The sequence below is a fragment of the Canis lupus genome, chromosome 34, assembly GCF_011100685.1.
Source record: "Canis lupus familiaris isolate Mischka breed German Shepherd chromosome 34, alternate assembly UU_Cfam_GSD_1.0, whole genome shotgun sequence".
In the NCBI taxonomy this organism is placed as follows: domain Eukaryota; kingdom Metazoa; phylum Chordata; class Mammalia; order Carnivora; family Canidae; genus Canis; species Canis lupus.
Genome location: NC_049255.1, coordinates 33,110,185 through 33,136,550, shown reverse-complemented (window position 1 = coordinate 33,136,550; position 26,366 = coordinate 33,110,185). Strand labels below are relative to the sequence as shown.

At 43.4% G+C, this 26,366-nt stretch overlaps 1 protein-coding gene across 4 annotated transcripts in view; it reads left to right on the top strand.

Moving 5' to 3' along the window:
- Window positions 1–2,252: 2,252 nt before the first annotated feature.
- Window positions 2,253–26,366, top strand: part of GOLIM4 (golgi integral membrane protein 4) — a 78,044-nt gene continuing 53,930 nt past the window's right edge. For 2 of the 4 annotated variants that reach the window (XM_038583819.1, XM_038583817.1), the window contains exon 1: window positions 2,253–2,506. In XM_038583819.1, the coding sequence (XP_038439747.1) occupies window positions 2,320–2,506 (187 nt within the window). In that variant the 5' untranslated portion in view covers window positions 2,253–2,319. The remainder of the gene's footprint in view (window positions 2,507–26,366) is intronic. The other 2 variants (XM_038583818.1, XM_038583816.1) reach the window with 1 other exon arrangement.

Below are 26,366 nucleotides of genomic sequence, written 5' to 3'. Positions count from 1 at the left end.
GAGAGAGCATATTTATAAACGAAAGCATCTTGAACAACAGGATTACGGTTATATAATCATTGTTATATCGTGAGTTATTACGTATTAGGGAAAAGCACACGCCAGGCAAACTTAAGTTTTCATGGCAGTATAAATGTCATAGGCTAGCTGGGCCAAGGTAATGGGGTTTATTTTACGGTTGGGGCATTCTCTAATTTCAGAGTCTCCCTAAAAAAGTTCTACACCAGGGACCATCTTTAAGTCTAACTTGGCCACGCAGGTCCACCCTCACTGTCCATTATTGACGGTGATAACTGAAACCTGGTTAGAGCCTCCTAAAAACCACGCAGTGCGAAACAAATCCCAAGGCGCCACCGAGCCATTTGAGAAAACAATTTACCTTCTTCGAAGTCAGCTCAAGAGCAGAAACAGAATCTCATCATCCACGCCGGCCTCCCCCCCCCCCCCCCCCCCCCCCAGGGACGCGTGCAAGAACAAAAGCACGGTTTTCTTAGACTTTGATTTTCTTTGAAGAGGTTTGTGGTTCTCGCGTCTTACTTTGCCTCACGTAGGGAACCCCTCCCTGTGTGATCTAGCAACGTTACTCATGTATTTTTGCACCAAGCTGCCAGATGCATGAGACAAAACGTAGGCAATACTGATTTTGGAGATTAGTTTTCTAAGTTCTTCGGTTAGGAGCCCCCCCCCGCCCCCGGGGGAATGGGTGTGTGTGGGGGCACATGAGATCACTCCGTTCCCCTCGGCCAAAGGAAGCTGGTGTCCCCACGGTCTCCCCAGCCCCGCGGGCAGCCGAGCGGCAGCGCAGCGTGTCAGCGTGCCTCAGTCTCCCGACCCGCGCCCGCCGCGGGCAAGGACCCCGGGGAGCCCGGGAGGGCGCGGGCGGCTGCTCCCACCGCCCCCCTTCCCCTCCCACCTGCACCCACTGCCGGGTCCCCACGGGCGTCCCGGGTCCCGGACCCGCCCGCGCTTGCACCCGCGCACGTGCGCTCCCCGCACCTCTCCCAGCCGTAGGCCGGCCCCGGGCGCCCCGACCTCCCCGCGTGGCCCCCCTGCCCCGTCCCCACGGGCGTCCCGGGGGGTCCTGCACCCCGCGCAGTGCGCTCCCCGCACCTCTCCCAGCCGCAGGCCGGCCCGGGCGCCCCGACCTCCCCGCGTGGCCCCCCTGCCCCGTCCCCACGGGCGTCCCGGGGGGGTCCTGCAGCCCACGCAGTGCGCTCCCCGCACCTCTCCCAGACGCAGGCCGGCCCGGGCGCCCCGACCTCCCCGCGTGGCCCCCTTCCCCCCCTGCCCCGTCCCCACGGGCGTCCCGGGGGGTCCTGCACCCCGCGCAGTGCGCTCCCCGCACCTCTCCCAGCAGCAGGCCGGCCCCGGGCGCCTCGACCTCCCCCCGTGGCCCCCCTGCCCCGTCCCCACGGGCGTCCCGGGGGGTCCTGCACCCCGCGCAGTGCGCTCCCCGCACCTCTCCCAGCCGCAGGCCGGCCCCGGGCGCCCCGACCTCCCCGCGTGTCCCCCCCGCGCCCCTCGCGGGCCCCCGCGGACGGAGGGGAGGCGCGGCGCCGGGTCGGACGGACAAGGCGGGCGTCCAATGGGGCCCGAAGGGAGGGCGCGGCGGCTCGGGCGGGCCCAATGAGCGGGGAGCCCGAGGGGGACTTCCTCCCGGAGTCCCGGCGGCCGGGCTGGCGGGGCCGCGGGTGACACGTAAGTTGGGCGGGAGGCGGCGGCCGCCGTGGCCCCGGCCCCCGCCCCGCCCCGCCCCGCCCCGCCCCTCCCCCGCCGCCCGGGCCGGGGCCTTTGTTGGGCGCGCCCCCTCCTCTGGGTGGCGGCAGAGCCGCGCGGCGGGAGCGGCCGGGGCGGGACTCCGAGCGCCGCCGGGGGCAGCCGAGCCGAAAAGTGGGGAGGAGGAGGAGGAAAAGGGGAAAAAAAAAAAAATACCCAAGCACACAAGGCAGGCGGCGCCTGGGGACCGGCGCGGCCGCGGCCCGCTCGGAAGTATGCGCAGGGCGGCCCCCCGCGCCCCCGCCCGCGCCCCCCGCGCCCCCGCCCGCGCCTCGGCCCGCGCCCCCGCCCGCAGCCTGCCCCGCGGAAGTTTGGCGGCCGCGGCCCGGGCGGCGTGGACGGGTGTGCGCTCCCCCCGGGCCCCGCTTTGTGTGTCGCGTCCCCTCCCCATGCCGCGTCCGGCCGCCTCCTCCCCCCCCCTCCTCCCCCTCCCCCTCCCCCTCCTCCTCCTCCGGCGGCGGCGGCGGCGGCTGCTGAGACGCTCGCTCGGGGCGCAGCGGGGGAAGGGGCGGCGGCGGGCGGCCGCGGGGCGGCGGCGGGACTATGGGGAACGGGATGTGCTCCCGCAAGCAGAAGCGGATCTTCCAGACGCTGCTGCTGCTCACCGTGGTGTTCGGCTTCCTCTACGGCGCGATGCTCTACTACGAGCTGCAGACGCAGCTGCGCAAAGCCGAGGCGGTGGCGCTCAAGTACCAGCAGCACCAGGAGTCCCTGTCCGCCCAGCTGCAAGGTACGGCCGGCGGGGCCCCGGGGTCCGGGGACGTGACACCCGCGCCTCCCAGCTCCCCCGGCCGCGGCCTCCGAGGTCGGTCCCGCCGCGGGCGCCCGTCCTGCCGCGTCCGCCTGCGCGGCCCGGGGGCGCGCGGTCCCGGCGCGGGCGGTGCGCTCTGCACCCGGCTCGGCCCGGAGCTCGAGAAACGGGGCTGCTCGGCAGGGACCCCCCCAGCTGTGCTTTCTTTTTTCTTTTTTCTTTCTCTGAAGTGAGATTTAGCCAGGACCTGGCTGCCCAGACTAACGGCCCAGGCGCACGGAGCCCGGCGCTGCCAGTTTGCGTTAACTTAATAGGGTGGCTTTAGGGATGTTGGGAGAGTTGGAGAAGTGCACCCACGGCTACCGGGTCACCGTCCTGCAGTTTGCTTTGGGGGCTGGTGGGGGTGGCGGTGGGGGTGCAGAGTTTCTCTTCCTTGAGTAACTTTTCGTTTGTCACAGACGTAGGGGCGTGTGCGTGTGTGTGTTTTCCAGTGAGCCTGCAGAAGTCCAAGGGGAGAAACAGTTTTTTCATTTGGTGGGATGCAATGAACACAACTTGAGCAAGACCCTCGAGAAGATGCAAAGTTCCCATCCTTCTGTTCTAGAATCTCCCTGAATGTACATTTCGGAGACCTCAATGACGCTTGGACTGCAAAGCAAGCACCATGTGGTCTTAGGAGCGCAGTCATCCTATATACGTATTTTTCGAAAGCTTGTACTTGTGTCTGGTTTTCAACACTTAGGCGCCCCCCCCCCCCCCCCCGCCCCGCAACCACAAATATAATGACCGAAAGCTGTGAGTAGTGAAATGTTGACAGTCTTTGCTGATAATGCAAATAAAGCGTATTTCCTATTACTGGGAAGAGACGAGCTGGATGGATGTTGGTGTCCGTGTATGCGTGTACAAATAGAAAACAGATGCCTTTTCGTTGCTTCGGCTATTTTGAGTGTTTTCTAGTAAAAAAAAAAAAAAAATTAAAATGAGAGAAAATGACATGCGGCTGATTTGCTTGGTCTTATTTTCTCTTCCCAACTTAGAAGAAAGGGAAGTATTTTTAGCTTACTGAAGCTGCACAGCCACAGGCAGTGAAAATATGTGGAGCTGGGTTTGGTTCAAAAGGAAAACCTGTTTTGATACAGACTTAGGGGGAAAAATTTTTTTTTCTTTAAACTTGTCGAAATTTACCCATGACTTCTTGTTGGGATGCGGAATCTGGATATTTATGTATTATTTACTTAGAAGACATGAGTGGTTTCCCTGTGAAGTTCAGTGCAGTTAGACAAAGGGGAAAATTTGCCTTCCGCTACTACAAGGGCAAGACTGGATTTTTACCCTGTGGCTGGAAGGGGTGTGTGTGGTGGATTATAGGAGGTTGGTGCTTTGGTCTCTTGGTTTAGGTGACCCATGCAAATAGACACCGTCAAGTTCACCGTCAAGTTCATACATCCTCAGCACTGCACAGTGCCTGACACTCAGGAGGGCATCAATATGTATTTGTTCAGTCAACAAACGGTTACCTGAACAGTGAAAATTAATTGATGTGAAAATTAATCTTACGCACTTTTGTCTGCTTCCTCAGGCTTTTTCCCCGTCTCTGCTTTTTGAAAAAACAAAAACAAAATAACAACAAAATATTCGGCCCGAGTAGAGCATTTCCTCAGCAGACAATGCTGGAACTGATTGATGAGGCCCTGATTTCTGAGTCATGGCCTGTATTTGCAGTATGTCATTTTGAAAATCAATCTCAATTTCTTTTCTCCTTTTATTTGCCTTCTTTTTGGTGGTGCTAAGTGGTAATACGAGGCCATTAAAATACACAACATTTGTTTTGTAGCAGGAGAGGAAAAGAAAATGTAGCTAGTTTGAGTGGCCTTAAAGTCTGTTTCTTAATGTATTTTGCCATTTCCTCTTGAATTTTGGTGCTGCAACAATATGGTCATGCATGAAGAGTGGTTCCCTAAGCAGGCTACAGTTTCTTCTTTCTTTCTTTCTTTCTTTCTTTCTTTCTTTCTTTCTTTCTTTCTTTCTTTCTTTCTTTCTTTCTTTCTCTCTCTCTCTCTCTCTCTTTCTTTCTTTCTTTTTCTTTTCTTTCTTTCTTCTTTCTTTCATGGATTCACGATTGACTCCTTTAGCTTTTATTTTGGATTTTACATCTGCAGGCCATTTAATGAAGATTTTCTGATGGCATGCAGCCTTTGCTTCCCTCTTCCAATGACAAATGACATTTGCCTCAGCAGTGCTGTGTTGTACCACCTGCATAGATTTGTTTTGAGGGCATTAGGCTCTCCATTCTTAGGACTTGTTTAGTTAAGTGAGATCTCTTGACCTGGCTTGGATTAAGATCAGAGTTAATTATGAGTGGCCCTCTTCAAAATATATATGTGTGTGTGTGTATATCTATGACTCTTGAAATGTTTTAAGTGGTTTAGCCCTTTCATCTGAAGGTATACATTTGTTAAGTGAGCATATTTAGGTCATCTTCAGTTTAAGAATGGGTTGTACTCCAGAAATTATTTTGAAAGTAGGTTATGTCTGACTCCAAATGCATTTTGCAGTAAAGACCCGATCCATAAATAGGAGACGGTGAGGGGTAACCTGGGGAAAGCTCCAAGGCTAGGCAACCTTTTCTCCAGTAAAAACAAACGTCTGTGTCTGCCAGCCAGGATATCTATTTACTTATCCAGCTCCCACTTCTACTGCACATTAATTATCCTGAGCCAGTGGGGGCAGAGGTTACATCTTGGTGGCAGAGGCAGTAGTTAACAACCTTTGACCGGCACAATGTTTACGTAACCTCTTAAATTTTTTAAAAACTGCTTTCAGGTGGGCCATGCCCCAGTCTCTGTGTCCATACGCGGTGGTTCTTAGCGCTGACTGCCCATTGGAATCCCACCGGCAGCTCCCAAACCAGTGAAGTCACAACCTGTGGGTGATGGTGTCCTCCCCAGGTGACTGCAATATGTGGCCAAGGTTGAGAACTACAGCCCTGTCACCCTAAAAACGAAGCCGTTTCACACATTTACTTGCTTGGCTGCAAAGACATCTGAGGGGTTTGTTGTTGTTGCTTTTACCCTGAGCATGTGATTCAAATTCTAGTCCTGCAACTTTCTGCGTGAACTTGGCCCTCATTTTTCTTAATTTATACAACGGAGATTAGAATGACCTATTTCATAGGGTTAACGTGAAGATAAAACGATGAATTCCTAATAAGCTCCCAGCGCATACCTGGCACATAGTAGATACCTCTCATGAAAGGTGACCTGTTGTTATCATCAGGGTCCCAGTTTGAGGTGAGATAATATTTCATGACTTTCTCTTCCCAGGTTTGTCATGGGTGTAAGTTTTGAACTTCACAAGATTTGTTTTCCTAATCAGCTACCTCCTTTGGTTGTACCTGATTGAACATCAAAGGAAACAGGTGGACGACACAGACCCGAGTACTTTCCTCTGGAGAAGGGACCTTCACTGACAATTTAAACTTAAAAAATTAAAGTAGGGTTACCGATTAACTCTGATCTGTATCAGATCAGATAAGAGAAGGGTGTAACCCCTAGTGGTAGGCAATAACCTTGTGTAATAGGATCTGGAATCGAGATAGAACTGTTTATATTTTTTAAAACTAGGGGCAAATAACCCCTCATTCCGGAAGCACTGTATCACAGTATTGCAGTGCTGTTGGTCTTCCCAGTGATGGCCAGAAACCATTAAGAAAAGGTTTATATTATGTTTCCTATGCTCCTGTTCCAGAGAAGGGTATTACAGGTATTCGAAGTAAAAAAAAAAAAAAAAAAAAAGTGGGCGGTGGGGTGGCTCAGTCGGTTAAGCATCTGCCTTCAGCTCGTGATCCTGGGATCGAGCCCCATACAGAGCTCCCTGCTCAGTGGAGAGTCTGCTGCTCTCTCTGCTCCTCCCCTTGCCCTTGAGCGTGCATGTGTTTTGTCAAATAAATAAGATCTTTAAAAAAAAAAGTAAAAACTGTTTGGTGCTTCTGAGGTTCCTACTGTGACTTAAGTTAGTTGTCCCTTGCATTGTGTTCCCCTAACACAGGATGGCACGCTGGCCTGAGCATGACCATACACATTGGAACTGGTGACTTCTTTGTTTTCAGCCTACCCTGAATCTGCTTTAAAAAGAATAAAGGTCCCCTTCAGCTCAGGGCCCGGCTTTCTTTATTCCTTCATCTCCAGTGCCTGGCGCCTGGCATCGAGTAGGCCCTCCGGAGAGTGTAGGTCTATACCCGTGTGGTATTTCCATCTGCGTAGGAATGTGCTTACACACATACGGTGGGCAGTGAAGTGTAGTGGATACAGGCTGAGGAGTCAGAGCACTTGGGTTTCGAGTCTCGCTGTCTTATTTTTTATCAGCTGTGTGATCTTGGACACGTTACTTCCCTGTGATCCACTTTCATCATGTGTAACAATCAGAATAATAATGCTTCTAATAGGTTGTCATGAGGATCCATCGCATTAGCTGGCGTACAATGCTTAGGGGTATAAGCTTACATTTTGGACTGTTTGGACTTGATGTACAACTGGGTGGCTCCCCGGACACAGTGGTTTTAAGACCCACGAGTGTGGGCTGTCCGAGGGTAGGTACACTCACTTTCAAGCGCAAAGTTAGGCTTTATTTTATTTTATTTTTAAAATTTATTTATTTATGATAGTCACAGAGAGAGAGAGAGAAGGAGAGAGAGGCAGAGACACAGGCAGAGGGAGAAGCAGGCTCCATGCACCAGGAGCCTGATATGGGATTCGATCCCGGGTCTCCAGGATCGCGCCCTGGGCCAAAGGCAGGAGCCAAACCACTGCACCACCCAGGGATCCCAAAGTTAGGCTTTATACACATCGACTAGATACTGTCCATTGGATGAACACTTTCATTTAAAAAATAGAACAGAAGTAAATGCTCTTTAAGTTCAGTAGTTTTTATTTATATGTAAAACCCTACCTTAAAAGGCATTCCCTGCCTATAGTATAGTAACGGAAGCTTCTAGGTACTTAGTGAAAATCTGACTCCATTAAGCCTTCTGTTAAATATATATGACTTGCACGTATTTATATGGTTCCACACACTGTGTCTGCCTTAGTCATCCCTGTAAATTGGAACAGGCCCATATCGGTTGACCATGTAAGAGAATTTCATTATTTGTGAGCCTTTGGTTTAAGTCCCAGGCAAATTGGAAGCCTTACCTTGACTTCATCCTCTTCTGCCTCTCCAAGGACAGTGTCTTTTTTTTTTTTTTTTTTTCCAAGGACAGTGTCTTATAGGGCTGGGGCACAAGACAGGTTTCAGCCACCTAAGGGGCGAGTGACTTGGAGTTGGGGAACTGATATGCAACAGATTTGAGAGAAACTAGAAGGGAGGGAGAGAGAACGGGGGACTGCTACTAGTTGCTGACTTTTCAAAAGCATCAAGGAATATTCTTTGCTCACACGTTTGTGTTGAAAGAGAAACAGGGACTAGTGAAGGGCGATTGGCTTTGGCATCAAGTACTGTTTGAACACAGCTCTGGTGCTCACAGGCAGAGACCTTGAACAGGCATGTAACACCTCTGGACTTGGGTTTCTTCAGGTCGAATTGGGGACAACACTGTCTGTTTTGCACACTTGTGTAGATTATAAATAATACCCCAAAATGACTAGCACGGATCCTGGAGCGCACCACTACTGCACTTATTAGGTGGCCATGACCTCTGTTTGCTGCATGGGCATTGGGCTGCTTTTTATTTTGCTCACTGTTTACTGCATCAAAGCAGGGATTGGTGTTATTAGTTGTGGCCTAATTGTGGCTCTTTTCAGAGCTAAGCGCCCAACTTGGCTGAAACTTTTATTTGATTTAAGACACCCTCACTCTTTTCTATTGTATTAACGCTTCCTTGGGGGGAAAGAAAAGGCCTGAGTACACTTTACATGGTAGCGACTTAGAGTTGCTGCTTTTCCATTTTGACCAGTAAGTGTTTTTATTTATCATTGAGGACAAAATGTTTTTGCTACTTTTGCCAGTCAGTGCTTTGTGGATTTTGTAGCTTTGGAAGTAAAAGTTGTATAAAATATAACTTTATTATAAAAGAAAAGTGGCAAACTGTGTTTTCCTTTCAAGCCACTGTTATTTAAAGTGAATGTGTTTTGATAGACTTTTGAAAATTTATTTGAAGAAATTAAATGATTTTAAATACGTAACATTTGTTGAGTCTACCAAGTTCAGGTGCTGTGCTAAGCGCATTAATGCATTTTCTCTTTTTAACAGTGACAAGAGCATGCTAATGTGAGTGAGCTATCTGAGGCTCAGAGGGGTTAATTAACTTGCTAGTGTCAAGGTCAAATCTAATGAAACTGAGCCTAGAACCGTAATGCAACTTCCCGGCCCTGTTCTTTCCACAGTGCTCCATTGCCCTCAAAATTATTTTAGAGTGTCTCAGGAGAATATTGATGGTTTTGAGAAAGTAGGTTAGGTGGGTTGTATGAAGAGTCAAGATAAAATTCAGAATCAGAAGTAATAGTAGTGATTATTTGATGCAGCATTTCCAGAGTGTAGGACATTTACTGCTATTACAAAAGGTAATTTTGGTTGATACGGAGTTGATTTTAGGTGGTGTCAGATGCTGTATTAAATAATGCTGAATCACATAATAAAAACCTTAAGCCCTTTTGAATTCTCTTTTGGTGTTTTCTTGACAAGTCAAGGCGAAACTCTCAGTTTGTTGCTCGAATCTCTCTTCTAGATTTAGTTACTCATTTGTTTTTCTCAGAGATGAATAAGGGCAGCCAACAGTTTGATTGCTAGAATTTAATAATTGATTGTTGTTTTATTGCATTTAAAATTTACGGTCACTATCCATTAATGCCATGTCAGTCATGTTTTTCATTTACAAGATAGTGGTGTACAGGTAGTTTTGATTTTTTTTTTTAGAAGTCTATGTTAGGGGAAAAAGTGAAATCTGGCAACCTGTGTAGGTTTTGCATGCATAAAGTAAGAACTGGTGTTTGAGTACCTGCATGTCTGGGTGCAGGAATGCATTAACTGATTGAATCCGATACAGATGTTGAATTTGACAGCCAAAGAAACAATCCTGAAGCAGGTGAATCATGTATTGTGTATCTCAAGCCCACATATCCTGACTTCCAGTACAACATAGCGTTCCTCTGCTGTGCTCTGCTGTCCCTTGAGACCAGCACCCTCTTCTTAATTCCAGCAGCAATGGGTGTTGCTATTTTTAAACAATGCTGTGTATTTCTGAATGGCATATTTGTGTTCTTTGTTTTTATTGGCCAGCGAGTGCTTATTCAGAGGACATGCCAGTCATCACCCTTCACTAATAAACCTCACTAAATAGGCTCATGGCCTGGAGGGATGTGGGCATGAAATAAATTGCCCTTTAAAACAGTATGACATTTTAAAAAATATTGCCTTAACTATTTTTCATATATAAAATGTCACAAATATGATAGATTGTGAATGGAAAAGTAAAAGATGGGCTGTCATTCTGAAAGATAAGGCATCATAGCACATTTGAATGACACTATTTCCTTTTCGTTGAGAGCGAGTTTAAGAAAAATATATAATCATTTCAGGAGAGTGGAACATTTTATTTCCTATTTCACATATCATTTAAACCCCTTCTTTAAGGGGAATTTTTGTTATAAACAGCAACAAAAAATGCAAATCAAGATGTTTAAGAGAGCTTTTGCATGCCTTGTATGATCTCAACAATAGCTCTGATGCTTTATAATGGATATTCTAAACATTAAAGTTGGGCAGCTGCTAATTACTTTTTCACTTAACTTGGTTAGTGTAGAATAGTTCATTAAGTTTTACATTAGTGAGATTAAATCTGTAATCTTTCCACCTATTAACACATGTTGATTCTTAAAAGGATTTTTTATCCTTTTTTAAAGGTTTGATGCTATAAAACCTGTTAATTTGCACTGATGTCAAGCATCACTCTCATTAGAAGATGAAAAATAACATGTCTTTACTATGTAGGTGAGCATCAGCTCTAAATCCAGAGGTCATCAGGTTTCATCTGGCTGTGGGTGAGACTCCTTGAGTACAGTTCCTCATCATCCGTATATCTGTGAAACTAAAAAGGCAAGATATCTGACCTCAGTACAGCTAACATACAGCAATGAGACAGGCCTAAGATACCTACGTCTTCTTGTTCAAAAAAGGGTAAGATGCATGGTATGTAGGGGCCACTGGTCCATAGCAATTCTGAAATCCAACAAGGCAGACATTCTTTGACTAGGATTTCAGAGCTGGAGATAATTCTCCCTGGCTCTTGATTGTGCTCCTTGGGTGATTGGCTCTACCCTCTGACTCATCTTTCCTTTTTCATGAAAGGTAGCATGTGTTTTGCAGCTGGGTTTTCTCAGCCTGCTTCCTGCCAGTAGAATTTGGGGGATGAATGGCTTTTCACTTATACAATCTCTGTTCCTTTCTTTCTAAACTGGCAGAGTTTCTGCTGATAAAATCTCAAAACTTTTGTCAGTCTCCTGTGAAACATGTTGGGGTTTATCTATTAGACAAAAACCACACCCACATATTTCTTGGAGCGAAATCCATCTCTTCCTGGGGCTTCTGCTGAGACAAGGGATATGCAGTGCTCTTTCACTTTCCAAAGGCCTGTTGACAGGATCTCTGTGTCATACCCTTAAACTTTTAGGAGACACGTTGGTCCCACAGCTCTTTAAGAGGCACATTTCTGGGGCACCTAGATGGCTCAGTCGGTTAAGCCTCCAACTCTTGATTTCAGCTCAGGTCATGATCTCAGGGTCCTGATATTGAGCCCCACGTCAGGCTCCATGTTGGGCATGCAGCCTGCTTGGGATTCTCTTTCTCCTTCTCCCTCTGCCCCTCCCCCTGCTTGCACATGTGCCCATGCATGCATGCTCTCTCTCCCAAAAAAGAAAAAAAGAGCCACATTTCCAAGGTCTTAGCAAGGAGCCACATCCTCTGTCTCATCTTTAGGCCATGTTTTCTTTGACAGTTCCCTGAAATTGATGTTTCTTAATTGAAATTAAGAAACTGTTTCTTAATTTCAGCATCGTTTGCTATCCAGAAACTCTGAGAACTTTCAAAACCGTCAAGTCCTGGCTCCTTTTTGTTTAATAGTCCTTCCCTCAATTTACCTTCTCAGAGTTTACTATAATCAGCAAGAAGAAACTGGATAGCATCTTCAGCACTTTGCTGGGAAATCTTCTCAGCTAAATTACCCAGTTCATTCAGCACATTTTTTACTTCTCATAGAACTCCAAGTGAGTGCAGGTCATGTAACTCCATGAAAGCGTGGGTATTGTTAAACCCCTGCCACTATGTAATTTCCAGTTTCCAATAAAATTTTCCTCATTTTCATGCATGCCCTTCCTAGCAATCTCTTCAAAGTCCAAAATTCTGTCAACAATATACATATTTGTTTGAAGCACTTTGCATGTTGACTCACACTCTTCTTCTTTTTTTTTTTTTTTAAGATTTTATTTATTGATTCATGATAGTCACACAGAGAAAGAGAGAGAGAGAGAGAGAGACAGAGACACAGGCAGAGGGAGAAGCAGGCTCCATGCAGGGAGCCTGACGTGGGATTCGATCCCGGGTCTCCAGGATCGCGCCCTGGGCCAAAGTCAGGTGCTAAACTGCTGCGCCACCCAGGGATCCCGACTCACACTCTTCTTAGGGTCCATTACTTACACAGTTCGAAAGCTGTTCACCTTTCACATTTTGGTGATGGCTACACCCTACTCCAAAATCTCTATTGGTTATCCTGTTGCATAGCAAATTATCCCCAAGCTGAATTGGTGTAGAACACAGACGTGATTTCACAGTTACTGTGGGAAAGGATTCTGGTTTTAGCTGGGTGATTTTTTTTCCCCCCAAGATCTCTCATGGTGTTGCAATCAAGCTACTGTCCAGGATTGTAGTGATCTCAAAACTTGCCTGGGATTGGATGATCTGCTTCAGAATTCACTAATGTGGTTGTTGGCAGGCCTCAGAAGATCTGCTTTTAATCTCATTCATCTGGGCCTTTCCCTAGGACTTCCTACAGTTCCACCCTGGGACTTAAAAAAAAAAAAAAGATAGCTGGTATCTCTCAGGGCAAGAGATCCAAGGCACACCTAAAGAGAGAGTGTGCAAGAACCTAAGATGAAAGTGAAAGTATTTTAATAACCTCAGTCTTGAAAGTGATAACCCATCACATCTGCCATGTTCTGTTCATTAGAATTGAATCACCAGGGGATCCCTGGGTGGCGCAGCGGTTTGGCGCCTGCCTTTGGCCCAGGGCGCGGTCCTGGAGACCCGGGATCGAATCCCACGTCGGCCTCCCGGTGCATGGAGCCTGCTTCTCCCTCTGCCTGTGTCTCTGCCTCTCTCTCTCTCTCTCTCTGTGTGTGACTATCATTAAAAAAAAAAAAAAAAAAAAAAAAGAATTGAATCACCACGTTCAGTCCATGCTCAAGGGAAAGGGTTTGTGAGTATGTGAGTAACAGAAGGTGGGGGTCATTGGGGTCATCTTGGTAGCTGCCTGCCACCAAGTGGAGGTAATAATGTCATTATTGTCATTGTTGGCAGTATCATTACTAAGGTCATCACACACTGACGTTGAGCACTAGCTCTATAGCAGGTACTGTTCTAAATGATTTTCTTGGGTAATCCAACATAATACTTTTGTAAAACTGCATTACTACATATTTTAATGTGATTTATTATTTAATTTAAAGCAAATTAGCAAGAAGTGCCATTTGAAATCATGGCAGTTGAGAGAGAAATTATCTGGTATTTAAACCATTTGACCTGTGAAGATTGAAATGAAAAGAGTTCCAGGTAACTCTCTGAAATATAAACCCAACCACCACACCAACAAGGGAATTCCCACAGCGGAAAGTATCATGTCCTTGAGGAGTTTCAGAATCCGTTGACAATATGTGAAGAGCTCTCATTCATACAATTGACTGTATTTCTTTGGCAAGTCCATAGGAAGGCAGTGTAACGTATTTGTTCATATATATATATATTTTTTTTAAATTTTTATTTATTTATGATAGTCACACAGAGAGAGAGAGAGAGGCAGAGACCTAGGCAGAGGGAGAAGCAGGCTCCATGCACCGGGAGCCCAACGTGGGATTCGATCCTGGGTCTCCAGGATCGTGCCCTGGGCCAAAGGCAAGCGCCAAACCGCTGCACCACCCAGGGATCCCATATAATATTTTTACTTCTGATTATTCCTTCTGATTTTATAGACTGCTGTCCTTGATGAAGATCTTGTTAGAAGATAAATTTCGGGAGGATGGGTTTTGCTGGTTTTAGAAAGATAATATTCTTTCTTTGTATCGAGGATATTTAATTACGTGACTGGTGATTTCAACTTGTTCTTTGGTCTCTACTTTGAAAATCAAGTTTAAAAGTTTGCAATGTAAGAGGATTCTTTCATACTATTAATTAAAATAGATCATAAGAGCATATATTACGAACAAATCACTAAATATTTTCTAAACAATTATTATTCCAAATTCATGGTTTGACCTCCCCCTTCTTAATATACTGTAGTAATTAGAAATACGAGATAAATATTTCCTAGGACCCTGAGATCAATACCTGAGCTGTGATCAAGGGTCGGTTGCTTAACCAACGGAGCCACCCAAGCACCTCAAATATTTCTGTTTTCCATTTAACTTTGTTATACCTTCCTAAATGTAGTGCCATAAGAGATAGAATTGGGACGTGGATAGGGAATATCTTGTCAAAATGTGTTTGAGACCATATTCCATTCAAGAATGAAGAAGAGGTCTCTTCTTTGTCAATGAAACGTTGCTGTTGAATTTCTGCAGTATCGGTGATTCTCTTCCTGCCCCACTGCTACCTATGTGGGTGCCAGATTGCTGCCGTGGTACTCGCCCATACTCTGGGTCGCTGTGGCCATCTCTTCCTTTGTGATATTCGCATTCATCCAGTTAAGTCCCTTGTGATATGTGGTCATTGTTACAGGATTTCTGTTCCTTTAGTGCCCGAAGTGCCTGGTCATGCCACTGTGAATAATGAAGAGGTAGACCAGAGAGAGTGATGGACACCAAAGCCACGTTTATTGAGTTTACTGAGTGATAGTACAAAGCTCCTGAAGAGGGTGGGGACCAAAGAGGGTTGCCATCGGAGTTTCTAAGTCTAGGGGCTTTTATGGGGTTGTTGATGGACTGTTTTAATCTGATTAAGTCTCCATGAACCTGTCACCCAATCGGGTTTTTGTCATCCATCTATCACATGCGAAAGGATGGAGGGCTCCTTCCAGGGTAGGATAAAATCCTTTTAAGGGTGGTTTCCTCTTAGAGAGGGAGTTGGGGGGGAGGAGCTTGTCCCTCCCTGCCTTTCTTCCAACTAACCTTCATCAGTCTTTGTTCATAGTCCCCCAAACCAAAATGTGACCTATTCTCTACATGTTCTACGATGTACTATTAACATGTGCAGTGTGGTTCTGAGGGAGACTTAGAGGTTGCATACTGGTTTTTTTCCTCTGATTATCTTTTGCTCCATTGGTTGATTAGTATCCATTTGGATTAAGGTAGGGGATGCACTCCGTTGTTAAACTGTCCAAGGAAGCAGTAGCTACTAACCTATTTAGCTAGAATGATCCTTCTGGGAGTGCATACCCCAAGAAGTCTTCATCAGAGGGTCCCATGGTAGCAATACTTTGAGTAGAGGCTGAGCCTTTAAAGAAATACTACTTTGTTTTATTGTTGGCCTCCAGCTGTTCTCAAAACTGCCTCCTACGCAGCAACAACTCATTCCTAAGGCCACATTGTGCGTCTCATCTGTGACCTTCTCTTCTTTAAGGGTGGCATTTTCAATTTGGGGTCCATGGGGGTCCATGAACTTCCTGAAGATATATGTCAGTTCCTTATAGGTGCCTTTTTCCAAGACAGAAGCCTTAGCTTTTATCAGATCCTCAAAGCAGCAGTGACCTAAAAAAGGTTATGCTTTAGGGCACATTCCTTCCTCTGAGGTCTTTTTAAGTCCATCTTGGAATTTGACCTCCTTTGGTCCTACCCCATGAATCCTCTAGAAAGTGGCTGAATTTGTAATGGGGTAGTCTGTGCTCACTGCTATTTCCCAAAAGCCCTAACCTACCCCACCTTTCTCAAATTTGAGATTCCTGAATAGAGACTTAAAAGGCACTTCATAAACTACATTCCTAGAATCCACTAGTAATTGCTTAGTAAATAATAAAAAATGCCTTGTAATTACATGAGGAATTTATACCTTCCAAATTTACATTCATGATATCATTTGGTCCTGGAAGCAGGATATAGAGAAAAGCAATATGCTAAATTATTACCATTTTGAATTTGAGGAAGCAGAAGTCACACAGCAAGACGGCGACACACTTGGGATTAATGTTCAGATTGCTTGACTCTTAACTCAGGGCTCTTAGTTATCCAAGGTTTCCAAGGTCCCCTCACCCTGGAAACCAAAACGAGGCCTTAACAATATTCACAGAACAGAGTTTTTGACTTTCTCTCTTCAGAGGGAACTCTGTCCCTTTTAGATTCTAAGAAATTAAGAATATCCCCAGATGGTGACTCACCTGGACTTGAGGTGTCTACCTGCCACTGTAACCAAACCAATGAGCATTTGTCCACCTGCTACAGAGCAAACTGCTATGAACTGACATGGGGGTTTTTGCAGTGAAGAAAGATAGGCTGTTTATTGGGGTGGCAACACCCAGGGCATTCGGGAGCTAATGCTCAAAAGCCTGGAACTCCCTGATTGTTTGCATGTGAGGGATTTTAAGGACAAAATTGGGGACAGAGGTCTTCTGGGAGGTGGATGCTATTGATTGGAGGCCCATGAGGTCATGCTAGGAGATGTGACTTAATAACTTACGGCACCACTTCATCTGGTCCCCCCAATGTCTGTTCCATCTCAAGAGACTTGAAAGTTGAGAATTATCTTTGTTCTAGATGTGAGAGTTTTCAGTAGTGCTGATTAATTTCTTGTCCTACAGGTTCCTTTGAATGATAAGCAAGCATTCCTATGCCTTGAGCCTAGGCCTGTGTGTTCCTTGGTTGTCAGGTTCTTCCCAGGGTTCATTCTTACATCTGAACTCTTAAGGTCCAGCCTCACCCCCCACCCCCATCTTTTTGTCCACACAAGGTACCAATAGCTTGTGTAGCTCAACTTGTGTTGAGCAATAGCTGCTCAAACTGCTACTTCCCTGCTTCACCTCTGCAGCTTCTCATGGTCAGAGGCAAGTTTACCTTTTTCTGTTTTGAGACCTTACATGTCCTGGAGGATCTAAGCAGGCATCACAGGTACTGGGTCCCAGGGCAAGAAGAGTGATGAACTTGGCTTCATTATCCTTTCCATCTGTCCCTGGCACATTGCCAATGATTTAAATTTGGAGTCTTAGGCTGTCCCTTATCATCGTCATCATCATCATCATCATCATCATAAATCTTTTTTTTTTTTAAGACTCCTCTACATTCTGGGATATAGACAGAGCTTAAGCTTACACTGGGATCCTGCTGACTTTGACCAGAGGCTGTCACCTCCTGAAAGCATCTGTAGCTTCACCTTGACTTCACAGGAGGGCTTTGAATCTCACCATTCAACTGATTCTCCAGCTGTGCTTTTTAGCTTCCAGATGTAGATGTCAAGTCACTCCTAAATAAATCATAGATTGGTAGAGCAGGGAAGAATGTTTATAGAACCCAGGTTGCAAAGAGTAGCATATGGATATGTTTTGGTTTGGCCCACACCGTGCTCTGAAAAATTTCACGGTAGTTGTCTACATGGAAAAAGAAAGATATTTCATGTAAACATCCAGATTTCTGACTTTATTTGAAAAGTCCAAAGATTCCTTGACACTGGTCTACATTCCTGCATGGTGAATGACCCACATTTTTTTTTTTTTTCATTTGTTTCTATTGAAGTTCGATTTGGGGATTGGCCCACATATTGATTGGAGCATGTGGGCTTCAGTTGGCAGAGATTCTCACTGGGAATTCTGTATCTCGAATAATAACTTCTTTAGTTTATCGATGAAAAAAGTGAAACTTCAAGAGATGGAATGACCTGACAACTGTACCTTCCGATATGGTAGCCCCTGGTCATGTGTGGCAGAAGCATTAAAATGCAGCTGGTAAAAAAAAAAATAAATAATAAATAAAAGTAAATAAATAAAATAAAATGCAGCTGGTGTGACTAAGGAACTGAATTCCACATTTTAACTAATTTAAATTTAAAAGTTAAAACCAAAGCATTGTTGGGGAGCCGGTGGAGGGGGGGGTGTGGGGTGGCTCAGTCGGTTAAGCACTGGGCTCCTGATTTCTGCTCAGGTCATGATCTCAGGGTGGTGAATGGAGCCCTGAGTCAGGCTCTGTGCTCAGCAGGGAGTGTGCTTGAGATTCTCTTGCCTCTGCCCCTTCCCGTGCTCATGCTCACTTACTTTCTTTTTCTAAATTAGTAAGTAAGATTTAAAAAAAAGTCATAAAACAGAAGCGTTGTGAAATATTTTTCTGGAAAATGACTTTATTATTTTGGTGGCACTACATTTCAGTGAAGTGCTATGTTGCATTAAATATTATGGTATATTACAGTGCACATAAATACTTCTTTTTAAAATATGGTGACTAGAAATTTAAAAATTACAGATGTGACTCACAGTGTGTTTCTGTTGGACAGTGCTGATTTGACTGAGTTCACATAGATTGCTCGTGGCAGGTCTGGAATTTGTCAGTAGATATCCACCGTTCTAGTCCTATTTTTTCTCCTTTACTAAAGTAGTATCCTTTTTTTTTCCTTCTAATTCTCAAAATCTTTTTCATTTCCTACAGAAATGTGTTTTTCATCATTTTTACATGGTACGTGATACAGAAGTTATTTTATGTGAAGGAAAATTCAGCTCTGTATATCATCAACAATTTTATAATAAAGCTAATCCAAAAGATAATAAAATTAATATTCATGACACATAAAGACTATTTTTAATTATTTTCTATTGTTAGTGACACTGACCATTCAACTTTTTCTGAATTATTGTGTTAGAAAAGGTTTTTTTTTTTTTTTTTTTTTTTTTTAATGAGAACAATGTTTAATGCATTCAAAATAACATTGTATTTGATTTTGGCACAGATGTATATTAAAATGTAGTCTAAAATTAGTTACCTATTGTAACATTAAAATTAGCCAAAATTACTTGTAGACCTATTATATTGAGTTCTTATATTCAGCATGGTAAGAAAGAATCAAATACTCTGCACATAGAACATTGGGCTTGTGGATTGCTTAATCAAACCTAACACTTTTTTTTTTTTGACATTTTAGTTATTGAATTATGAAGTGTCACTTATATACATAAAAGTGCGCATATTGTAAGCATACAGCTTCAGGAACATTCACAAGCATGCTTGTGTAACCAGCAACCAGATCAAGACACATGACAATATCAGCAGCCCCTAGTTTTGTTGAGCCCCTTTCAAGTCACTAACTGCCCCTCCCTCTGTGGATAATCCCCATGGATTAATTTGCCTGTTCTTGTACCATAAGTGAAACCAAACAATATGTTCTCTTGTGTCTGGCTTCTTTTGTTTAATGTTATTTGTGAGCTTCATCCAAGCAGTTACTTGTAGTTACAGATTGCTCATTTCTGTTACTATGCCATTAGAATTTATTCATTCTTCTGTTGATGGACAGTTGGGTAATACCAATTCCTGCTGCTGTGAAGGCTCTGGTTCTTTTGCCTTTTTAGGACTAGCAGCTTCTTGATGTGCTTGATGACTATTTTGAGTTAGATAATGCCACTTAAGGACAATTTTGAGTGCATTTGCAAAATCATGATTATTGCCCCTCTACTAGTGCTAATTTAATATTCTTAGGATCCTGTCTACAAGGGCTGGCCTATTATCGGTACAGACTTTAAAATATGACCCAAGTAAGAGCAACTATAATTTAATGTTCGAGACACAAGCAGTGGTATCATTGTTCAGCCAAGTATAAGCTGACCATAGGACTGCCTGGATGTGAATTGGCGTTATCTATTCTCATGTAAACCATCATTCATGCTCATTTTGGTACATTTTTTTTTTCCCATTTGTGTTGTGTAAAGGGGTCATTTAGAAGTAATTTATTTAAAAAGTAGAAATTACAGCACGCCCAATTACTGCCTTTTGCTAAATTAATTTCCTGAAACATATTGGCAGTCCCACTAGTTTGGAAACACTGCCTCTCACTGCAATGGGCCAAGGTATAACTGAGCACTCTGGAGGAATGGTATGGAGTTAGCTCAGAGACCTGGTGGGTAGTTGAACTAGCCTTAGGATTCCTCTAAGCTAAAATTTTGTAATTTTTAAATTCTAAGATGATAGGTTAAGTGAATAATAATGAAAATAAGAATTACCTATAGTGACTCCTACTTACCATCTTTTAGTACATAGTTTTCACAGTATAGCCTTGCCTTACTAAATATAAATGACAGAAAGGGCAATAACATTCTTGGAATTGATCCATGAAAATCTCATTAATGTTACTTTTATAACATAACTGAACTTCTGTTAGATTATACTTTATCTTCATTCAAATTATGACAGAAAAAATTAATAAAATATCTGTGTAAAGAAAAATCTACCCCACTTTCTAAAACAATAGATTTCTAAATCATGTAGGAACATGAAAAGATATCCTCCTAACTCAAGAATTAACAAATGATTCCCTTCTAGTTTCAGGCAGGCCCTGATACTATTAGTACTCATAAGTAATAAAATTGCGCATATTAAAACTTTCTTGGAAACTTTTGCTAATTCGTCCTGGCTTCTCCTCCCAACACAAGTTAGTTCACACTTGTGAGGTTTTTTTTTTTTATTTTATTTTTTATTTTTATTTTTTATTTTTTTTTTATTTATTTTTTTTTCTTGTGAGGTTTTGATGGGAAGCTTTTCAGAAATTGCTCAAACGAAGCAAAACAAAGCAAAAACAGACAAAAAGTTCTAGAGTATATCAGACATTCAGGGAAGCCCTTTATGTTCAGTTCACTTGGAAGACTGGTAAATTATAGAAACCTCTGAGATCACAAAATTATAACTTGGATGTGTTAAAATATTGTTTCTTCAGTATATTATAGTTTATTTCTGGAAATTATACTTTAGTTCTAGAACAGATGTCTTTGTATGACAATTTTTAAAAATTCCTTTATTTGAAAAATATCTGACTTTCTGAAATGGAAGGTAGCTGAAGAAAATGACTATTAGTTTAGGATAGGTAGATCAAGGAGGTGTGGTTCCATGCAACTAATGTTACACGAGTCACCATATAACGATACCGAGAGTCAGTACACTAGTTTTTGTTTTGTGTGGATTTCAAAATCTCAGTGACTTACAATAACAAACATATTCATGTTCAAGTTCTGCAATTTGGCTGTGGTTTGGCCATTGGGGACTGGGCTTGGCTGGGCCCGACATGCCTGAACCTAGGCCTGGGCAACAGGTTTTTGGTTTGTTTCAAGTAGACTCTGAATGCCTCCTTTCTACAACCTGTGCTGAAAAGATTCCATCTACCTGGGGGTTCCCTTCTCAGTGGATTACAAGAGCACAAGAGAGTGAGTGTTAACCCACAATGCCTCTCAAAGCCCGGGCTTGGAGCTGGTGCGCTGTTATTTTTGTGCAATTCCCATTGGCCAAACAAGTTACATGGTCAATCCCAACATTAGTGGGTTGGGGTGCAGGACATCCTCTCCCTGTAGCAGTGAGCAGTGGGGTGTGGTTATAGTGCAGTAATAAGGGATGAAGGATGTAGCATAATGGTTCCATCTACACCATAAGTCAGTTTCAAAATTGGTACAATGTGAGATAAAGGAAGAAAGCTGCTTTTATTTGAAGAATCATTTTGCAGTGATTTGATACAAACTTTTCAGAAGAGTAACATTAAATAACATATTGTTAGTTATTTTTGTGTGTCTCTTGGACAGGTTTCTTAAGTTAATAACGAACAAGCACTTCCCATCAATTCTAAAAATGCAATAAGTAAGTATGTTCTTTTAAGCAGCAGACTTTTCCTGAAGCACTTACTGGCCACAGGCTTTCTTGGGGGACATAAATTTGATTATACAGGTGCTGCCATCAAGAGAGAGAATGTAAATGAAGTATCCAGTAAAGCTAAAGCCTTTTCTGTTGGATTTTTTTTATCACTCTGCTCTTTCACTGACAAAGTAGAACTTCTCTACCAAAGCATTTCAACACTTAATATAATGATTTTAGCAGCAAAAGCAGATGTAATAAAACATAGAATTATTTTTATATGTTAATTTATGTGGATTAAAAAGAAAAAAAAAACTAAAGCAATTTAGAACATGCACCCGTGAATAGAATTTAGGATTTTAAGTTTTTGTGCACTTCTTATGAACATATATAGTACTTAAATTTTTTTTTTGCATATTTACTGAGTTTCTTTTGTGAAAACAAAATTAAATGAAAAAAATATGCAATTAGTATTTATTTAAAAGGTCTAGCACCTACTATGGTAACTACATATGTTTATACCCAAAGCCTTGGGGGGAAAACTATGGAAAATTCATACATACAGATGTTCTTTTGGTCAGTTTGTCTTTCTGTTTTTTTAAAGAACTTACCTGATTTTAAACATTTCTTTTAAAAAGTTTCACATTTATGGGGCACCCAGGTGGCTCAAGTAGGTTAAGTATGCGACTCTTGATTTTGACTCAGATCATATCTCAGGGTCATGAGATGAAGCCTGGAGCCTTGTGTGGAGCCCCCTGAGGAGCCCTGTGTCAGGCTCTATGCTGCTTAAGATTCTCTTTCTCCCTCTGCTCTTCCCCTCCCTGCCCCTCCCCACTCTGCTGGCTCTCTCAATTTCTCTTAAAAAAAAAAAAAAGTTGCTCATTATTTCCATTTAATGTGAGATTGTGTGTGTATAAGATCGTATATATGTGTGTGTAATTACTTATTATATTGACATTCTTCAGTAAGCTAATCCCAAGAGCTATTTCTTTAAATAGCAATGTCTTTAGATTTTTTATTTTTCAAGCTTGATTTTTTTTAAATTTATTTCAGCTTTAAGAACATCAGAATTCTGTAGTAAAAATGGGAAGCTGAAAGCTGGTCCCTAGGTATACAAATATGGTCTTGATTTGGAAATGGATATTTCCTGTGAGATGTCCTGACATGCTTTTTGTGCACATAGAAGCAGCAGGCAGCAGTAAGAGAGGCAAGGTTTTTTTTCCGACAAGTTCATTAATGTACTTTTTGTGAACATTGCCTGCTCAGAAAATTTGCAGAGTAGGAACATGTAGATTCTTGTTAAGCTTTAATAAGTGAAGCTCTAAAGCTCTGTGAAACCAGTGAGAAGTCTGCATGTTCCTAGTGTAAGTATTCTCTAACCTAAAGGAAATACGTTGGAAATACTTTGGAAATACGTTGATGTGGAAGGAAAATCTGGCTTTATTTTTGGTCTTCCTCGTCTCTGTTTTATTTTATTTTATTTTATTTTTTTTAACCTCACTAGTTGATTGCCTAAGTCTAAACAACCTTTTTTTTTTTTTTTTAACAGTCTAATGGCACAAATCAGAATAGATGCTGAAAAGAACATTTTTATTGTCTGCTTAATTCTTTTTTTTTTTTTAAGATTTTATGTATTTATTCATGAGAGACAGAGAGAGAGAGAGAGAGAGAGAGAGAGGCAGAGACACAGGCAGAGGGAGAAGCAGGCTCCATGCAGGGAGCCCGATGTGGGACTCGATCCCGGGACTCCAGGTTCAGGCCCTGGGCCCAAGGCTGCGCTAAACCTCTGAGCCACCCGGGCTTCCCTGCTTATTAATTCTTTTATAAGGGAAAAATCTTTATTTCCATTCCTCATTGAATTTTAACTACAAAAGATTAGTTTTTAACTACCTCACCTAAAACTATTTCTTGAATTTTAAGTTATATTCAAGTAGGTCATATCTCATTTCCCTTCTTTCTAGGGCTGTTCTGGTTTTACCCAGGTGCCTCAGAAACCTACTGCGTGGTGTTATCTACATGGATACGTTTTTCATATAGTTGTGTTGATTGTGCGTTTCACAATACATATTCCAAATTTTGGGGTGTCTGGGTGGCTCAGTCAGTTGAACATCCGACTCTTGGTTTCAGCTCAGGTCATGATCTCGGTGATGGTGGGATCCATCCCCGAGTTGGGCTCTGTGCACAGTGCGGAGTCTGCTGCAGATTCTTTCTCCCTCTCTGTTTGCCCCTCCCTGCTCTTGCTCTCTCTCAAATAATTTAGAAGCTTATTCATATAAAGGAGGGGGGAGGGGCAGAGGGAGAGGGAAAGAATGTCAAGCAGAGTCCCCACTAAGCACAGAGCCCTGGCAGGACTCGATCCTGTGACCCTGAGATCACTACCTGAGCCAAAACCAAGAGTCAGACACAATCAACTGGGCCACCCAGGTGACCCAAAACATCTGTTTCTTTTAAGTTAAAATTTTCTCCTCCCCCCCTTTTTTTTGAATGAAAAAAATGAATAAATAAAATGAATAAAATCTTTTAAATGGATAAATAAAATCTTTCTCTCTCTTTATATATAAAACTATTTCTTGAATTTTGAGTTATATTTCAAGTAGACTAACATCCTAGGCTGACCATCATCTCTTGACTGGACTAATTGTAGTAGGCCTCCACCTGGTTTTCTTGCCTCCACCCTTACCTCCCACATGGTGGTCCAGTAGTTTATAAAGGTTATTCTTTGTGAAATATAAATTGGGTAATGTTATCTTCTATTTCTCTCTGAAGGAAAATTCACCTCCTCTTTTACTACTTTATTTTACTTTACTAACAAGATTCCAGCCACATGGGCCTTCTAGCTATTTTAAGTGACACTGCAAGCACACATTCTAATTCTTAAGAGTCTTTATACTTGCTGCTTTCTGTCTGGAATATTCGTCTCTGAGATCTAGCCTTCACTAGCTCCTCTTTATTCAGGCCTCGGCTCAATTTGTACTACTAGAAGGGTAGCTGTGTTACCTATTGCTGTATAACAAATTACCTGCAAATTTAGCATCTTCAAGCGACAAGTCTATACACATTAACCATTTCACACTGTTCATGAATCTGGGAGCAGTTTTGCTGGATGGTTCTGGCTCCGCGTCTCTCATGAGCCTGTAACCAAGTGCTGGCTGGGCTTCAGTCATCTAAAATTCATCGAGGGGAGGGTCTGCTTCCAAGTTCATTTACATGGTTGTTGGTAGGCTTCAGTTCCTCACTGTGGAATACCCTTCCATACGGGAGTCCATAGATTGCCTGAATGACCTCGTGACCTGGCAGCTGGCATCCCACAGGGTGAGGGATCTAAGAGAGGAAGAGTCCAACATGGAAGGCGGAGGCTTTCATAAACTAATCTTGGAAGTGAAATAACATCTCTTGTGCTGGATGCGATTGGTCACACAGACCAACCTACTACAGTGTTAGAAGGGAGTACACAGGGTTAGAGCACCAGGAGGTGGGATCACAGGGAACAATCTGAAAGGCTGGCAACTACTGTAGCCCTGCCTCCCATTGAGATTTCACTGGTTACTTTCAAGAAGCCTGTACCTTTCATATATATATATATTTAACCTCTGAACAATCTCTAGACTTTGTAACTACATCTATTCCTTGATATAGGGTCATACCCCATATAAGCAGAAAAATGGTAATAGTTCTTCTAAGTACTGTATCCCATTATCCTCTATGATATTTTCTTTTCCTTCCTTTCTTTCTTTCTTTCTTTCTTTCTTTCTTTCTTTCTTTCTTTCTTTCTTTCTTTCTTATTTTCTTCTTTTCTTTTCTTTTTTTTCTTTTCTTTCTTTTCTTTTTCCTTCCTTCCTTCCTTCCTTCCTTCCTTCCTTCCTTTCCTTCCTTCCTTTCTTTCTTTCTTTCTTTCTTTCTTTTTTCTTTTCTTGGTTTTATTTGAGAGAGAAAGATAACATGAACATGAGCTAGGGTAGGGGACACAGAGGGAGAGGGAGAAGCTGACTCTCCACTGAGCAGGGAGCCTGACACAGGCTTCAGTCCTAGGACTTCAGAATCATGACCTGAGCTGAAGGCGGACACTTAACCGACTGAGCCACCCAGGTGCCTCACTCCATGATTTTCTTATTTGTACCGATGACTCGCTGAAATGTTGTATCTCGAAGTTATCTGTCTTCCTCTGTGAGATTATATAGGACCTTGAGTTCAGGAAACTGGTATTTCATGTCCACTGTTTTAATCCTTGAGCTTACAACAATGCCTGAAATGTAATAGTTATTTGATAAATGAAAAGTGGGTTTGCCTTTTCAAGCCCTAGAAGTTTTTTTTTTTTTTTTTTTTTTTTAAGATTTATTCATTTATTAGAGAGCAAGGGCCACCCCAGTCAGGGGTGGGGCCGAGGGACAAGCAGATTCTCTGCTGAGCAGGGAGCCTGATACGGGGCTCTATCCTAGGACCCTGAGATCATGACCTGAGCCCAAGGCAGGTGCTTAACCTACTGAGCCACCTGGTTGCCCCCGAAGGCCTAGAAGTTTTATGGTGACCATTCTGTAAGAAACTTTCTATGTGCCTCTCTATATTCTAAAATTGAGTATATTGTGCATAAATTTCATTAGTTTAATATTCGCTGAGTTTACCTTATGTAGGAGGCACTCTGCTAGATAGTCTGAAGTTACACACACAGGTAAGACACAGTCCCTGCCCCCACAAGAGAAGGGCAGATGCAGTGTGGGTCACATGGCAACAGGTAAACCAGAAGAGAGGGGAGTACAGGGCCAGGGGGACGATGGCCCTTGGAGGAGGCTGCACAGCGGGGTGCCCTCTAGATGTCTTAGGGTCAGTACAGTGATTTTGTGCTGTAATAC